Genomic DNA, 13,460 nt, shown 5'->3' with positions numbered 1-13,460 from the left:
GATCACGGCTAACTCACAAGATTAGATTAGATACCTGTTTCTGTTGAACTGTATGGCAAAATCAGTCATAACACTCATTGCTTTGTTTGTGAGGGTCATCTCCATTTGAACGACCCCAGCTCGACGACCAAACGTGCCTGAAATCTCCAGACCTTTGGCCTTCATAGCAGGAAGCCAAAGCTACAAAAAGAAAAAAAAAATTCTATCAATCAGAATCCAGCAGCGTTTTAAAGTCATTCAATGGCACATGTTCGTTCCACTCACTGTTTTGGGAGCCACGTAAGATCCCATCGGCATACCAACTCCACCGCCAAGGTCAAACAAGTCGTCCAGACCGCCGCTTACAGGGGCGGTGAACGAAGGTGGCACGGCAGCGGGGGGTGCGCCGAAGCCAGCTGTCATCTGCAGGGTCACGAGATAAAATGAATTAATCAGTGCAAAGCCGCTCGAAGGTTGAGGTGAATTGAAACAACTTACGGCAGGACTTCCTCCAAGGTCTCCGCCCAGCTGGAAGTGAATCAGAAAGTTAGGTTATTGACTCGTGCAACGTGATACTGGGATATTGTGCAGCACTGAGAAACTTGGATGAAGAGTGAGCAGCTGCAAGCATGGGAAACTAGGGAGGGGCAGATCAAACATTTTACTGGGAAAAAGTTGAGCCTACGCTGCTAATGGTGGTTAAAGTGGTGTTAAAAAAAAAGTGACAAAGAATGCTAAAGTATTGCATGTAGGAAGTGGTGTATCACTAACACTATACACAGGGAACATATAATCGAAACTGTGGAAAAATTAAAGGCACAGATCAGATAAATAGGGAAACTAATCTAGCGATCACAGCGGCGACGCAGGTGACGAGGGTGGATTCTAGTCGCTCGCCAGTAAGGTCCTCTGGACCAACCTCAGTGGGGCTGTGATCTGGGGGCGATGGGGAGTGATGGGGGGGCTGCGGTGACTGAGGAGTGTCCGTCCGCGGGGGAGCGGGCGGCTGATTGAAAGATGAAATAAATTGCAGCGCTCGTAGGTAAGACAAGAGATGGGGGTCCGGGCCCACCTACTTGTCTTGGTAATAGTTGATCAATAAAATTATGTATGTGAATAAAAATAGATGACAAAATAATAATAATTCTAATGCTAGCATGATTTCAAAATGTGCCCTCCCCTCCGTCTTGTTACCGGCTCAGAGTCATCGCCCATCTGCAGGTGCAGCATTGAACAAGGGAGGAAAAACAACATTGTGAAAATAATAATTTAAAAAAAAAAAAGGTTAAAAATTAAAGTGTAATAAAAAGGAAAGATACCACTGTGGTAGAGCAAAAAAAAAAAAAAAAAAAAAAACATTTACCAGGCTATCCAGTCCTCCTCCAAGAAGGTCCATGGCCCCCATCTGCATGGTGGAGGAGGGGGGCGGTGGTCCAGTTGCGGATGTGGGTGTCAGGTCCAGATTGAGCAGGTCACCCAGAAGGTCTTGGGATGGGATGACAGCAGGGGGCGGCTCAGAAGTGACGGCAGAAGAACCCGGTTCCGGGCTCTCGACGCTTTCCCCACTATCAGGAATAAAAGAAGAGAAAAATCAAATATCACACGTAGAAAGACATTGCTCATCAGGCAAAAGTGATATAATATTATGTGTACCTTTAAGAACTGCAGAAGCCTAAATATAGAGTTAATTAATATTTGGCTAAACTGTGATTTATAAGTATCTTGATAAAAAGAGGCAATTTACAGTATTTACATAAAAAAAATGTTCACATTAAATCATAGTTTATTTAATTGAAATGTGTGTGTGCTGATAATTTAAAAAAGTTTAACATTTAAAATAGCTTTCATAAAATTCTGGAAGAGTTTTGGAACCAAAGTTGTTTTGCCTCGTTCTCCCTCTTTATTCATGTCATTCTTTTTTGTTATCCTGGAATAACATTTGCATTCATTTTCAATTTTGAATCAAACTGTGGAAGAAAATTGTCGTGTCTTTTTCTTTGACAACATTAAGATTTCAAGAAGTAGAAACCTAAACGAACTGTCGTTCCATAAACTTCAAGCACCCAGAGGAGTGCCAGTGTCCATTTCACGCTGTACCTGCTCCACCTGCAGCGTTCATGTGAAAAGAGTGACTCACGATCCAGCACCGCCGGGGAGTCTCTTGTGCTGAACGCCACGGCTGCCCTCCACAAAGGCGCTGGGCGGCTTGTGATAGACGGAGGCCAAAGTGCCAATGTGGCATATGAGCTCCTCGAGCAGCGTGGGCTCAATCAAGTCGGTCTCCTCTGAGATCAGAGGCTTCTCGGCCAGAACCACCTCCTTAGCGGCCACTGGGTCAGTAGAGAGCAGACGCCAGTAGATGTAGCCGCGATCCCTCAGGTCTGGATTATCAGAGTCCTGAGGAAAAACACATCAGAAGGTAAATTTAACACAGACTCGACCGTTCAAGTGCGAGCAAATTAACATGAATTGCCGGCATGGAATTGGTTTTACACTTACCTGAGTTGCCAAACTGAGGACCTGCTGCACTAGCTCTTGGGTCTCCGTCGGCTTCTTGAGGAACAACTTAACAATGGCGGTTAAAAGTTGCAACTGCACCTGAAGCACAAAATGAACAGAAGCAACACAGTATGAAACGTCTCTCACAATTACGACAAATACTGTACATTTGTGAGAGGTTAACTTTAAACTGAGGGAATCTTTCTGCCCGAGCTTTAATGTATTGCCAATGCACCACAAACACACTTTACCGCTCATGTTTCTCATATTTTCCACAACATACTCGGTAGCTAGATTGTACAGCGTTCAATTACGGCAATCTAATCCAACCGTGACAATGAGCCCAGGTTGCGCATTAACAAAACACTCATCAGCTCGCATTCTCCTCAACCCACCTGAGTGCTTTCATCGTGGAAACCCTCCAAAAAGCTTTCCAATAGCTCATCGGCGTTGTCGATGCGCTCGGCATACTCCCCCACAATCCAAATCATGGCTGCGCGAGCCTCCGGCTCGTCTAACGAGTCCAGGTTTTCACACAAAGTGGCAATCACGCTCTCGTATCTGGCACACATTATGGGATGCAATCACGACGTCACAAACACATCACGGAAAAGGAGGTGCGACAATCACAGAATGTATCTTGCAAATATAATACCAAATTTATGGAAAAATCACAAGAAAAACATTTAATAGAAGACAAAAGAGTGAACAAAATGAAGAGGGATTCCATGAAGCCATTTGAGCCTTCGTCCCCCAAAGAATTGCGTTTTGCTTTTTTGGGAGGGGGTAGCAAATGATAAGATTTTAATTTTTAAAAAGACAGTAATACAATATTAGAAGCAGGCATGTTCAAATACAAGTTACTTAAAGGTTCACAACTTATCTCATATCAAGGCTCTTTGCATTAGATTAAGGTAGTGGACTCATAAATTAATTATGTGGTTTACCGTAATTCCGGCCTACAAAGTACATTACCCACTACCCAGTACATTTGTAAAGGAAATACTATTTGGTACAAACATACGCCGCAGCTGTGTAAAAGCCGCAAGTGCACATTGGAAACCACACAGAAACACGAGATAATTACAAAGAAAGACGGTTCACAGAGAGTTTAATGCTAACGCGGCCGCACTAACGCTAACAGGGCCGGTTAAATAAACATACTGGTAAAAATCACTGAGAGACTGCAGTAACACGCTAGCGCAGCGCTAACAGGGTCGGGCCGGTAAAAGTCACTTCGTCGGCACATGTATTCCACCGGTCTTACCTTTTCCGCTCGAGTGCCCCCTTGTGGCCGTTAGAAAAAAAATGCAAAAATTAGCCGCATCGGCGCATCGACTGCAGGGTTGAAAGTGTGTGGAAAAACAGTCGCGGCCTTCAGGCCGGAAATTACGCTAATGAAATAATGTGCAATTTTTTTATTTTTAGTTTTACAGTAAACTTCAGCTGGCAGTGGCATGAAGCAAGCACTTGTTTGAAGAATTATTAAGTCTGCTGCTTGTTGTGAAGTTCACTGCCACCTGCTACCGCACAAAGCAGATTTTTCTCACATCTCAAGTCTAAAAATAAAAAAAGGCCAAACCGCAGCTTGTATGTCGAGAGAATCGTAAGCCGGGTCGCTCTTAAATTGAGGTACCATTGTAGCGAGTGGCCTTGTCAGTCGCTCTCTTGTTCTTGCCAATGCTTGTCTAAAGTCAAACATAAATGTAAACCGCGGCTATAACGGGCATGACTAACATCTCAATAGCGTGGAAAATGGACTGCAGTAAATTTGTGTCTTCACTGGGGACATGGCCGACGAACCCGTTCAATGCCTGTAAAGCCTACATGTGCGTAGAGAGATGAGATGATCAGACAGGAATTCTTTTGGTTTCATCATGACATCCTGCAGCTGCTGTGCATCGATTGCTATGCATTTATTGTAATGAAGAATTATTCGACATAGTCTGATCTACAGCATGTAGCCTATCGACTATAATGACCATTAAAGTTAATCGGATGATCAAGGGGTGTGCATCCTAAAAATAAAAAATAAGTCACTTCCTCTATGGCTGAATTTACACTGAAGGTCTTTTTTTTTTTCCTATCCGCTGAAAATTAAATCAAGCACATCATAAGGATAGGGTCTGCCCTTGCCCGTATCGATTACAAACACCAAGAAGAAAAACACCCGCTTAGAAATCATAAACTACTTTTTTTGAAGGGCAATGTCATAAGGTCAGTTTGAAATGTTATTAAAAAGAGTTTCGGGATCATGGTGTTCACGGTTTTAAACTACTACAATACGCAATTTGCTATTTGCGACAGGTCCTTAATCCCAACCAATCGTGAGAAGTTTCAACACCAGGCATTGAATACATAGAAGTTAGCAATAACAAAAAGATAAGATTCTACGGTGTTATAATAATCTTAAAATGGCCTGGATTTACGTTTCTGCTCCCAGTGTTTTGCATGGGGTGAACCTTGCTCATCGCGATCAAAATTACATTCAACTTTTATCGATCGATACAAATCTAATGTAGGAGATCGGAACCGTATGTAGTGTTTTTAAATTATTTGTATTGTTCATGTAGACACAGGTACCTACCAGGCGTTGAAGTTGTTTTTTTTTTTTTTTTTTTTAAAAGAATTGACGCTAAAGTGATTGCAGTCAATTTGATGAAGACTAAGAACATAACGTCTTTACCTTTTTTAAGTTCCGAACTTACCGTATTTTACGCATTATAAGGCGCACCTTCAACGAATGGCCTATTTTAAAACTTGTTTCCATATATAAGGCGCATCGTGTTATAAGACGCATAGAATAGACGCTACAGTAGAGGCTGGGGTTACGTTAGGCATCCATTAGATGGAGCTGCACACCAAAGGCTCAATATTGATCCATATATAAGGCGCACCGTGAGGCCCCGTAGCTCAGTGGTTAGAGCACTGGTTTGGTAAACCAGGGGTTGTGGGTTCATATCCCACTGGGGCCTCCACTCCCTGAGAAGGGTTGCGTCAGGAAGGGCATCCGGCGTAAAAATTGTGCCAAACATATGTGCGTTCATCTGAGATGACACGCTGTGGCGACCCCGAAAGGGACAAGCCGAAAGAAACTTACTATATAAGGCGCACCGTCTGCTTTTGAGAAAATTAAAGGCTTTTAGGTGCGCCTTATAGTGCGGAAAATACGGTACTCTTTGGCCAACCATTTCCTTTCATTCTCCAAATACAAGCCTCCTTTGTCTGCCATAGACACACGAGTATGCTCTCCGCCATCATTGTGTACAGTCCCCGTAGCCCCCAACTCTGTCATCCAATCACATTCACTCACTTACTAGATCATATTCAGAAAATTTCACTGCCTTGTAGAGTCAAAATTTGCTACTGCTACGGTCCTATAATTGGGGGGGTGGAACTAAAGATGAGGAGGGAATGCTTTGCAACATTGTATCATAGCGACTCTGCTTGTGAAGTGTTATGTGGAGTCCACGTGGAGTCATTCAAATTCAGAGTGTCTTTGGGGCAGTAAAGGTGTCAGTGTGATTTGTGATTGGATGAGTGAGTCTTACTCCACTGGCCAGCATGAGCAATTATTTTCCTTACACACAAATAATGAACCATATTTTGACCAGATTAAATAATTTTTGCTTTTGCTGGAGTTTAAATTGACGGTTTGTCATTTTTAATACTTGTGTTGTTTGAGCAGAATTAACAGCGTCTGGACAATCTGTTAAATTTACACTACAATTGCATTGTCAGATATCTTGATATCAATTTTTTGAAAAAAATTATCCACATTTGGAACAGGCCAGATTGCAATCTGAGGTTATTCCAATTCCATGCAATTTTTTTTTTCCCCATCCATCTTGGCTGAGTGACTAACTTTCATAAATCACTTTCGCTAACAGCATGCATCTAAATAAAATGTTGTGCTGATGGTTCAGTTTACTGTACAAAAGCGGGTACATTTTAAAAAGGAGTTTATATATTAGTTTATATATTTAAAAAGAAATGGTATTATTTACATTAGTGTGGGTTCCTACTCTTTACCATTTGATGTCCATCAGGGTACTTACTTGTTGGGGTACTTGCGAAAGATGTCCTTGATGACCACAATGGCCTCCTGGACAACATAGTTGACCTTTGTCTGGATGAGATCAAGCAGTGTGCTGACACAGCGCTCTGCAGATTGCTAATAACAGAAAATGAGATTATTAAAACAATCCCATTACAGACTTTACATTATGTTCATTCCCCAGCCACATCTGTACTACACACAATTAGTATAATGTGATCCGGTATTTTTGCAAGGTAGTAAAGAAAGAATCGTTAAGATACTCAAAATTACACTGACATCTCTCCATTGTCCTAAATTCCCACTGGATGTATTTTTGCTGTTTCAAGTGGCGTGATTTCATAGAAAGTCAATGCAGTTCATGCGGATCGATGCAAATCCACGCGACGCGGATCAAGCAGAAACACGCAAATTTCCCTCCTTCGCCCGAACACTCGAAGCTGGGACGAGCTGAGCTCACCCGGGAAGAAATGTTATCGCATCCTCGTGGAGGGAAAGCAGAGTTTATTGCGCCAATGAATCGCCTGTACGTTCAAAGTGTCCAAATGTGTCAGGCGATCACACTCAAGCGATTGAAGTGAGGCGAAGTGATCTTTTATATCCAGTGGGTACGTACCAGTGTGTGTATGTCTGACTTATGCAAATACTGTACATGTAAACAAAGTGTTGGCCTGTGATCAGGCTGTGCCAAGGTGGAATTTTAAAAATGACACACCACCTCATCCTGCACTTTTTACTTTGGCTTCAGACTAGACCTTTCCCACTCTGATAAGAGAAAATCTCATCCAGATTTTAACCACTTTTTCTTCTTTTTTAACTTTCTCCGTTAATATCGAAAGTAAACATAAGCAGCATGTCTAGCTCGTCTTTGCTCTATGTTGCCCAGATTGTGTTGCTAACTAAAGCAGCGGTGGTGGACACTGTCATAATAAAACACAATGATGGCCTGATTAAGTACTGTAACATTTGTAACTATGAGTGTACGTCTTTAAGAGCAGGGGGTGTAAGGTAAAGTTCCGTGTGCTGCCTAAAAAAAAACAGTGGCTTCTTCTTTTCATTTTTTACAGTATGTATGTGAATTGTGGCATTGGATGTAACAACCAGTCATCCCTCACTCATTGAATCACATTGCACAATGTCACAAACTGAATAGTTCTATGTTATACTTTCGATTTGCATTAGATTTTTTTTTTGCGCGCATCGCAGAATATCTGCAAAGAGAATGCATCAGCGGTGCACAATTGCGCACACTTTAGAGGGAACATTGGCTGACGTCTTTTCTTTTTTTTTTTTTGGTACGCCGTCCCGCAATCACCTAAAACTGCCTTGCGATCGGCGCATTGAGCACCAGATTGAATGACATCAAGAATAACCTTCAAGCAGTATGTTGTACTTAAAACAGTCAAATCTATCAGACCACGATAACGGATCAGGTTTAACAACCAAAAGTCCAACTATCTAACCTCTACTTTAATGGCACAGCGTCCGATGGCCCGGACGGCTTTGCGGACAAAGTCCACATCCACTTCAGTGGCATATTCCTTCAACTCAGCCAGCACCTGTAGCAAGACAGATGAAGTATTAGTAAACATCTACATCCCACATAAATGGGTCTGAAAAAATGCTTTAGTAGCGGTAGTTTGTTTATACCTGGGCGATGTTAGCTTGGGACGCCAAGCGGATCATGATGTCCAGTTTCTCCAGTTTGACATAAATTGGGTCATTGTACTTCACAAAGAAAACCTTCATCTCGTGTTTTAGGATCTCCGGTCTGAAATGTTCACAAGTTTTATGTTAGCCGTCGACCCAGAGAGCATGGAACAAAATGTTTTTTTTCTTGTTGTTTGTTTATACGGATATTGATATTACAAAAAGACACGGTCGCTAGATTTACCGTCTTTGCACAATGAGATTGATGTTTCTCAGTGCTACATATTGCAACTCGGGCTCAGCAGAAAGGAGAGTGACCAGTGGCGGGGCCAGCTTCTTCAGCAGGGTTCCGTAGTAGTCCAGGTCTTTAGGTAACATCTCCATGAACTTCATGAGAACTTTCACAGCTGACAACACCACGGCGGAGTTTGCGTGGGAGAGCCGCGGGGTGACACGCTCGCAGATGCTAGCAAAAGAAAAAGATAACAGATGATAAATAAGGCAGGAAAAGTAGAAGGTAAACGGTAGCTGTTGGAACATCTTCTTACCTTTGAGACTCGCGGTCATCTCGAGGTGTGTAATTGGCCAGGCAGTCCAGGATGAAGATCTGTCCCCACTCTGTACATTCATTAAGCGCTGTCAGTAGCTTGTTGATGGTCTGAGGGTTCAAGTCCAGAAGATTGCTGTTGGGATGAGACTCTGCAATCTCCGACAGCGCTGCCACAGCGTTTGCGACCACCTAGACATCAATAAGAGATGCAGCGTCAGTGGATGTAGCACACCTTGGCCTAATGGAGTCGTACCATGGGGTTCGAGTCAGAGATGAGGTCTTTGAGGGTGTCCAGGAAGCCTTGATCCTCCACCAACTGTGCGTTGATATCATGGAGCTTGGCAACACACACGGCTGCGGTCTTTCTCACGTAGGGGTCCTCGTCCTTTAAGCACTTCCGCAGAGGCTCGCACAGGTACTCCGTGATCTTGTCCACGCGGATGCAGCCCATGGTGCGAACGGCGAGGGCCCGGATTAGAGGATTTGGGTCTTCACAGTCCTGGATAATAAAGGGAAAAACAAAAGGTATCAAATGTAATTTCTTGTGCTGATAAATGATCTTTCCTGTTATTCTAATCTAAGTAGTACTGCAAGAAGGAACAGGTTTCCGAAGCAATGAGTGTTTATTGAACTCCGAGGACATGGAACACAATGAGCGGCTACACATAGACTGCCGCAGCTACATAACTAGAACATAGATAAGGGACCCAACCCATAACACCTAGGAGAAGTGTATGCGCCTACTCGGCATAGTGACAAACAACCAATAATCTACAGAATGATCTGTGGGGAGGAATTTTGTTCTTCTTCCCATGTTCGAAAAACATGCCACGCAGGTGTAATTCAACCGTACATGTTTGAACCGGTGTGACGGTCTGAGCGTCGAATGCAACACAAGGATGGGATTCGGGCGAGACCTGACGAAGTTGACGTGGAACTTCGCACCCAATACACAGACCGGTCGGTGCCTCAAGAAATCTACGTACACCTTGTTGACGAAATAATCTCATTCAAACACGTTTAAAACTGTGATGCTGCTTGCACACAACAGCGAGTCGTTTGTTGTTGTAATAGCGACTGAGTCGGCGTAAAACAAAAATCGAAACCTTCGGTATGGTTCTGCGTTAAAGATTTAGCCCGTATTTTAAATAATGCATCTAACACTTGAGAACACACACCGCCGTAGTCAAATTTCAGCAAGACCCCAGCGTTAACGGTACATTAACTTTATACAGTGTCCAGATTTCGTCAGCTCCGACATGGATACGGATATTAGCTGAGATATATACCTGTATCGGTATTTTACTTGCATTTAAAATGAGGTAGATACTTGTCAATACTAAACAATTGAACACGTACGTACTTACTTGCTAGCGAAGCCAAGTGAACTCTGTACTGGGTTTTCAAAGCAGTCCTCTGTGAAATGCTTGTAACGTATTACTGTCCACTTTGATTTGTAAGTCCAATGTGCCTGCTTTGTCTTCACAAACCTGCTCCTTAACCTGCCTATCTGTTCATCTTTCGGCCATTCATGTAAGCTGACTCCGTCAGCATTTGACGCAGAACAGTCGTATACAACACTACCTCGATCACCATCTTTGCTAGCTTTTTTACTCTCTAGCTAAATGTTGTCGTGACGTGACGTCACATTCCGGAGAGTACCGGAACTTGCCGAATCTAAGTGACATTTCGGACAAAATCTTGAGACTGACTTTGACGCTAATTTATTGAATTTCTGTTGTTTTGAGAATTTGAAAAAAAAAAAAAAAAAAAAAAAAGTGAAATTCTGGCTACATTTGTATGATAGAAAAATAAAATAGATTTCCTCTGGATTAGTACTTTAAGACCCAGTAGGATTCATAATTACACTAAGGAAAAATGGATCACAGGGAGACAATAAATGCTTATGTACCTTCACAAAAGTGTTGACGGCCATGATGGCCATGTCTGGCTGACTCTTGGCATAGTTCATCAGATAGAGGTAGACGAGCTTTTTCAGTTCCAGGTTGTCCGTCTGCATGCAGTTCACGACATCTGGAAAGAGGGCACTGGAGGGGCGCCGACGTCACCACGGCTTTAATATCCAAGGTAAATCATCAATCTGGTCGGTCGTCAACGGCTCACCTGACGTCCTTGCCGACAGTCATGGATGCAATCACTTTCTTCACCGCCTCCTTCTTTTTCTCTTTTTTATCACTGTTCAGCTCAGCCTTGAGCTCAAAGATTTCACCTTCATGAATAAAATATCAAAAATCATAGAATTAACTACAATAATACTAATTATAACCGCATTATATACACTCGTACGGTCTAATGACAGCTAATTGCAAGGGCTGTGTAAAAATGCATTTAATTAAACCAAGGTTGTAGATTGCAGAGGTGAACAACATTGGGTGCAATCAACAACAATAAAATCAACATTGGGTGCAAGTCCAGTAAATATAAAAAAGTTACAAACTTTCAGTCCCCAATTCTTTGGCAGGTACAATGATTCATCCAAAAGTGAAATTCAATGAAATCAATCATTTAACAACAAAAATAAATCTTTCAAATGCAACCTGACCTTTTTTGGTGGTAGTAAAATATTTTGAGTCTGTCATCTTGGATCCAAACTGTCGGTTCTCCTGAAAAACCAAACAAATGACAAAGCTGAACGGTTATATTCCAGTGAGGAAACGGCACGAAAGCAACAGGAAAAGCTCGAAGTGCAAGCACATGGAAATTAAACAACTTCCTGCCTTTTGGCAGACTCCACAAAAATGGGGATACAATACAATTTTGCTGAAGAAGACAAACAATTCCAAGTAAAGTCAACAATCTCCTCATCAAATTTAGGGCATATCTTCGTGCAAACACAGTCTGGTTAAGCTTCTGGCCGCGAGCCAGCAAGAAACCGACACGTTTGTGCAGTCCGATCATCGCTAAATATCGCTCAACAAAGAATAAGTGTGGCAATCGTTCACACGCAGCAGTGTTATGCTAGCGAAGAATTTCGAATTCATTTATACGAGACATGTATTGAAAATCAAATATAGGGCATACCTTCGTGCAAACATATGTGTTCCGGTTGATATTAGATGGATTTAGTTGATGATGCGGTCTTCCACAAAGTTTGACCCATCGAAGGCATTTTTCGTACTGGGTCTTCGGTTTTGGTAACGGTACGAATCGAACTCCACCAACTAGCCTTTCAGGATACCTGTCGTCACTATTACAAAGTCCGTGACTACACCTCTTAACCATATTTTCTGTTAAATAACCCAAATACGCGATAAAACGCTAACTAAACCTATACTGGACCATGCAATGTTGTCTGAGAAAATGGCGGGAGCAAAAACGGGCTTCGGTTCATGCATATCTCTGGCCTCTGATTGGTCAGTGACGCGGATTGCGCAATATCCACGGAAGGGTCAATTGACCATCATCAACTAAATCCATTTAATATCAACCGGAACAGATATGTTTGCACGAAGGTATGCCCTATATTTGATTTTCAATACATGTCTCGTATAAATGAATGAGACGCTCTCCGCTAGCATAACATTGCTACGTGTGAACGATTGACACACTTATTCTTTGTTGAGCGATATTTAGCGATGATCGGACTGCACAAACGTGTCGGTTTCTTGCTGGCTCGCGGCCAGAAGCTTAACCAGACTGTGTTTGAACGAAGATATGTCCTAAATTTGATTTTTAATCCACGTCTCGTATAAATGAGTGAGACGTTCTCCGCTAGCATAACACTGCTACGTGTGAACGATTGACACACTTATTCTTTGTTGAGCGATATTTAGCGATGATCGGACTGCACAAACGTGTCGCTTTCTTGCTGGCTCGCGGCCGAAGCTAAACCAGACTGTGTTTGCACGAACATTTGCCCTAAATTTGATTTTTAATACACGTCTCATATAAATGAATGAGATGTTCTCCGCTAGCATAACATTGCTACGTGTGAATGATTGAATGAAATCAGAAGCATGGCGTCCGTCTCAGTTAACAATGTATTGTATTGTATTGTATTTGCCATTTTTTACAAATTGTTTGTCTTACGTGAGCGCACGTGGTGTGACGTTACTTCAGGAGGCGTGGTTAAGTGCCCTGTATGGAGGGGTCAATTGCTAACGGAACACACACCTGCAACATTATATCTGCGGGGATGACTGCCGGACCACGCCCGTAACTCTATATCTGCGGGCATGACTGACAACACCTGTACATTTTTCAAATGTGACTGCTTTCCCATTGCACCGTTATTTTTCTTTAAATAACTTCATCGTGGCGGCATGGAGGCTCAGCTGGTAAAGCGTGTGCCTCACAGTTCTGAGGACCCGGGTTCGATCCCGGCCCCCGCCAGTGTGGAGGTTGCATGTTCTCCCCGTGCCTGTGTGCGTTTCCTCCCACATCCCAAAAACATGCTACATTAATTGGACACTCTAAATTGGCCATAGGTGTGATTGTGAGTGTGGCTGTTTGTCTCTATGTGCTCTGCGATTGGCTCGCAACCAGTTCAGGGTTTACTCCGCCTATTGCCCGTTGACAGCTATGATAGGCTCCAGCTACTTCCCGCAACCCTCGTGAGGATAAGCAGCAAAGAAAATGGATGGCTAGATAACTTCATTAGCCATCAGATATTTACAGCATTACATCAAAAGACATGAAAAAAACTATATGAATAATACTATATAGAAATAAACTAGCTTTTGGATTCTGATATACTGTGTACAA

General features: G+C 42.6%; 1 protein-coding gene across 2 annotated transcripts in view; it reads right to left on the bottom strand.

Annotated features, from left to right (window-relative positions):
• The window catches only part of ap1b1 (adaptor related protein complex 1 subunit beta 1), a 29,367-nt gene that overhangs the window by 14,633 nt on the left and 1,274 nt on the right, over nucleotides 1-13,460 (bottom strand). For both annotated transcript variants that reach the window (XM_061817047.1, XM_061817046.1), the window contains exons 2-17: nucleotides 11,299-11,359; nucleotides 10,860-10,965; nucleotides 10,648-10,783; nucleotides 8,989-9,234; nucleotides 8,734-8,924; nucleotides 8,430-8,651; nucleotides 8,186-8,306; nucleotides 7,999-8,094; nucleotides 6,537-6,652; nucleotides 2,874-3,039; nucleotides 2,479-2,577; nucleotides 2,117-2,376; nucleotides 1,343-1,544; nucleotides 478-507; nucleotides 265-402; nucleotides 35-180 (exon numbers count right to left, since the gene is read on the bottom strand). In XM_061817047.1, the coding sequence (XP_061673031.1) occupies nucleotides 35-180; nucleotides 265-402; nucleotides 478-507; nucleotides 1,343-1,544; nucleotides 2,117-2,376; nucleotides 2,479-2,577; nucleotides 2,874-3,039; nucleotides 6,537-6,652; nucleotides 7,999-8,094; nucleotides 8,186-8,306; nucleotides 8,430-8,651; nucleotides 8,734-8,924; nucleotides 8,989-9,234; nucleotides 10,648-10,783; nucleotides 10,860-10,965; nucleotides 11,299-11,335 (2,312 nt within the window). In that variant the 5' untranslated portion in view covers nucleotides 11,336-11,359. The remainder of the gene's footprint in view (nucleotides 1-34; nucleotides 181-264; nucleotides 403-477; nucleotides 508-1,342; nucleotides 1,545-2,116; nucleotides 2,377-2,478; nucleotides 2,578-2,873; nucleotides 3,040-6,536; nucleotides 6,653-7,998; nucleotides 8,095-8,185; nucleotides 8,307-8,429; nucleotides 8,652-8,733; nucleotides 8,925-8,988; nucleotides 9,235-10,647; nucleotides 10,784-10,859; nucleotides 10,966-11,298; nucleotides 11,360-13,460) is intronic.

Source organism: Syngnathoides biaculeatus, chromosome 4, assembly GCF_019802595.1.
Source record: "Syngnathoides biaculeatus isolate LvHL_M chromosome 4, ASM1980259v1, whole genome shotgun sequence".
NCBI lineage: Eukaryota > Metazoa > Chordata > Actinopteri > Syngnathiformes > Syngnathidae > Syngnathoides > Syngnathoides biaculeatus.
This window is presented reverse-complemented; position numbering and strand designations above follow the sequence as displayed.